The 4,173-nt window shown below is 39.7% G+C and overlaps 1 protein-coding gene across 1 annotated transcript in view; it reads left to right on the plus strand.

The window, feature by feature from the left end:
* Positions 1–227: 227 nt before the first annotated feature.
* LOC112145274 overlaps positions 228–4,173 on the plus strand; it is a gene marked incomplete in the record, with an annotated part of 11,260 nt that continues 7,314 nt past the window's right edge. The window contains 2 exon segments of the mRNA XM_024270410.2: positions 228–643; positions 720–767. Coding sequence (XP_024126178.1) covers positions 613–643; positions 720–767 — 79 coding nt within the window.

The following is a 4,173-nucleotide window of genomic DNA, read 5'->3' on the forward strand; positions in this document are numbered from 1 at the left end:
GTCAAACTTTTGACGGGCCCTCTCCACCCCTCCCTCTCTGAAAGAGCGGGATACGTTTTTGTCAAACTTTGATAGCCCAACCCCCCGGATATAAAACGATTATATAAAATGTATATAAAATATATTTGTATTACAAAACAAAAATTACAACAATATTACTTGAGAAGACTTTTTTAATAGTTTAAATGCTACTTTATCATCCGCGGGGCTCTGTTGGTTTCTGTGTGCGTCCGAGGGGAAGAAGGCAGGCTGGTGCAGGGGATCCGGTTACTTCTGAGGGGTAGAAAACTTTAAATTAACAATATGTTCAGCACCAATCTGGGGACACTCACTAGGCTTCAGTGTGTAGCTGGTTGTGTATTTTCTTTGTTCATCCAAAGGGGCTCACATAGCTTGCAGCTACGAAACCTCATGACCTCTGCTGGGTCGGACCAGCTGCTCATCCCTCTGGAAGACAAAATAGTCCTTTTTAACAAACCCCCAACCTAAGTCCAGCCTTCACCATTTTCAATGAATACGTTTGTACCATCCCAACACTTTTGGGGGTATAAGAACCACCATTTCTTGCTGGAGTCAGACTAGTCCAGACACCCCTCCTTGCTTCTAACCATCATGTCTTTGATCAAAGCTGCAAAGAAAAAAGGTCAGTAAAACTTTTAAATGAAAAGCCAACTGTGTCTGAAACATAGTTTTAACAAAGATTTTTATTTTTTTTAAAGAAACTCTAGCCGATGTTCACCACGATCAAACAGACAACTTCTATGACGGTAAGAAATATTTATTTTATTTTTAATCTAAATATCAATAGCCTGCACGGTGGCGCAGTGGTTAGCGCTCTTGCCTCACAGCGAGAAGGCCCCGGTTCGACTCCCGGCTGGGACTTTTCTGTGTGGAGTTTGCATGTTCTCCCCGTGCATGCGTGGGTTTTCACCGGGGACTCCGGCTTCCTCCCACCATCCAAAAACATGCTTCATAGGTGAATTGGTGGCTCTAAATTGCCCCTAGGTGTGAATGTGAGAGTGGATGTGTGTGTGATTGAGGCCCTGTGACAGACTGGCGACCTGTCCAGGGTGTACCCCGCCTTCGCCCATAAGTGGCCGGGATAGGCTCCGGCACCCCCGCGACCCCGAAAGGGAAGAAGCGGCCGAGAAGATGGATGGATGGATGGATCTAAATATCAATTTTAACAGTTTTTTTTTAACTCACAGACTTTGTCGACTTGAGTCCACCAGAATTTGGTAAGGTTCTTTCCATTATGACACGTATTCTGTTTTATGCATCTATATATCAGTTTTACCATTTTACTTGCAGAATTCCTGGAGGGTGAAGAGACCCAGACTCCTGCAGCTCTGACGTATCCCGCCATTTTCAATGAATCATTAATCTCCCCTTCAACCTGTGGGGGTCAAAAGACGAGTAAGATGTCCCTCAGAGAAACCTTTCAACCGACTCAGCTGAATTCTTCAGTGGAGACCACCATTAGGGGGAAAGCCACCAGTCAAACCACGATGCTTCAGCAGCAGCTGTTGCGGCTGCGGCAGCAGCGGCGGTGGGTGCTGCAGAAACGTGCGGGGGTGGCACCTGCAGCAACTGCAGCAGCGGCCCTACTCAGGCTTTCCACCCAAACAACCCCTGCAGAGGCCGCCTCAGCCTCAGTCCCCGCCTCAGACCTGGAGCCCCACATCTCAGACCACCCAGCAGCCCGATGAAGACCCACCGACCCCGGAGGAGCAGCCGGAGAATCCAGCTGACACAGAGCTTCAACCCCCAGATGGGGTTCAAACAACGAGGGTGGCTCCGGAGAGGAGACTCAAGGCAGCCCTTGATACTAGGGGTGTGCCAAAATATTGATATTGCGATATATCGCAATATTTAGTCCTGCGATCGATTCTCTGTGGGTTCTCACCAAGTATCGATATTATATTTTTCACTTGAAGAGGCTGTTGCGCAGAGCGTCTGTGTCACGCCCTGGAACTATTGTGCAGATGACCGCGCTGGGTCGGAATTTTAATAGCGACGCACGCGCTAATTCGGGAGAAGCTCCGGTGAGATTCAGGCTCTGTAGTGCGTGTGTGAAGCATGTCTACCTGCCAGCATTTATCTTCCATCTGTAGCAGATCCAGCCGGTAAGAAATGACTTTGTCTGAGCGCAAGAATGACTGCGTTTGCTTACTTCCTGTTTGCTGTGGGAACTGGGCGCGTCCTTCGCCGTTGTTTGTGTACACTTCAGCAGCCATCGAATTTTCGCTTTCATGCACTTCAATGTTTAACCTGCTGCTGTACGGTGTAACTTTGGTAAATTTATAATGTGACGTTTCCAACAATGTAATTATTTGTTGCTAATGTTAATTTAAAGTAACTCTTAAATAAAAAAGCAGGATTTGATGTATGAACTTAAATTTAAATGTAATTAAAATAAGTACATTAATTCACTTTAAAATTAGGGAGGTTGCTAATTAATTGAAGCACTTAAAATTATTTTTTTGCCATTATTATGTGTGTTTTAAGGTTTTTACCAATTGACTTCTGACTCACCAAATGTAAAATAAATAAAGATTGGAAAAATATTCTCAAGTGACAGTCTGAGTGAATCAGCCTTCAATTTTGGATGCCCAGCCCTTTTCAAGTGAGGGGAACAAAAAATGCTTGTCAAAGACAGTATTACTGATTTCAGCAATGTTGCACAAATTGTCTTTAATTTTTTGCACAAAATAAGAAAAAAATTTTATTATACGGGTGTAACGGATCACAAAACTCACGGTTTGCATCGTGTCACGGTTTTAGGGTCACAGTTCAGATCATTTTTCTGATCAGTTGAATGTTAAAAAAAATAAAAAATATGACAAAAACAATATGAAAGCTAATTTTTGGAAATGCTTCAAATCATATATTCAGTATCAATATAAAGTACTTCCCACACACAATATTTATATATGCAACATTAAAACGTTTGCTCATTGACGCCTATTTCTTAAAACAGAATATCTTTAGAGTTTGAACACAAACAAAATGCTAAAACGTGTAGTTTCTGACTACATTTGAATGTCTTGCGACCAAATCTACAAAAACTGAGAGAAAAGAATGCTTAAAAATAGACAGCTGCTGCTCCTAACTGGGAGATTCTTTGAATCCAGAAATTGAAACGTGTACCGATGCTTTTATTCTATGGAAGCCCAAACTGTTCTTAATTCAATAAATAAATACAACATTATTTAATCAAGCAACACTCCAATAAAAGTCTTTTCAATAAATAATTGACCATTTTATTATGAAATACATTTCATTAAAATTTAAATGGACCATTTTATTATGAAATATAATTCATTTTTACTTTAAAACATAATTTTTATGTTAAAAACATTTCATAATAAAAAAGATATATCATAATATTTTTTTTTTCATGTACGGGGCGACACACAGTAGAGCAGGAGTCTAGGCATACAAGTCGATTTCAGAGGATCAGCCAATGAACGTTTAGATCCCACCCACTTTCAGTGATTGACAGACAGAGTTATTATTCGGAAAAAGCTCATCATGAAATAAATACGTCGTTCTGAAAAACAGCATTGTGAAATAAAAAGGACACTTTGGAAAACAGTAATTTTGAAATAAATGTTTCTACAAAATAACCCTCACATGATTATAATAATATCCAACATGAAAAAAAAATATATTATGATATATATTTTTATTATGAAATGTTTTTAACATAAAAATTATGTTTTAAAGTAAAAATGACACGTATTTCATAATAAAATGGTCCATTTAAATTTTAATTAAATGTATTTCATAATAAAATGGTCAATTATTTATTGAAAATACTTTTATTGGAGTGTTGTTTGATTAAATAATGTTGTATTTATTTATTTAATTAAGAACAGTTTGGGCTTCCATAAAGATTGTCATGAGTAGATTAAAGAAAAAATCCAAAATGTTTCTGACACCAGACCGAACATTTGGTTTGTTGTGCTGTTAAAACTCATTTTATGACATGGGCGTCGGTGAGAAATTGCTATTTTCTGCAGACTGCCCCCAGTGGCCTTGTGATGAACTGCAACATTTGGTGCTTCCTGTTTTCATTCAGTCCAAACAGACTTTTAAGACTTGAATTAGAAGGTGTTGTCCTGCCCATGCGAGGAGCTGTGTGGAGTTCTATGTGTGGGTTTTCTTCGG

The sequence above is a fragment of the Oryzias melastigma genome, linkage group LG5, assembly GCF_002922805.2.
Source record: "Oryzias melastigma strain HK-1 linkage group LG5, ASM292280v2, whole genome shotgun sequence".
Lineage (NCBI taxonomy): Eukaryota > Metazoa > Chordata > Actinopteri > Beloniformes > Adrianichthyidae > Oryzias > Oryzias melastigma.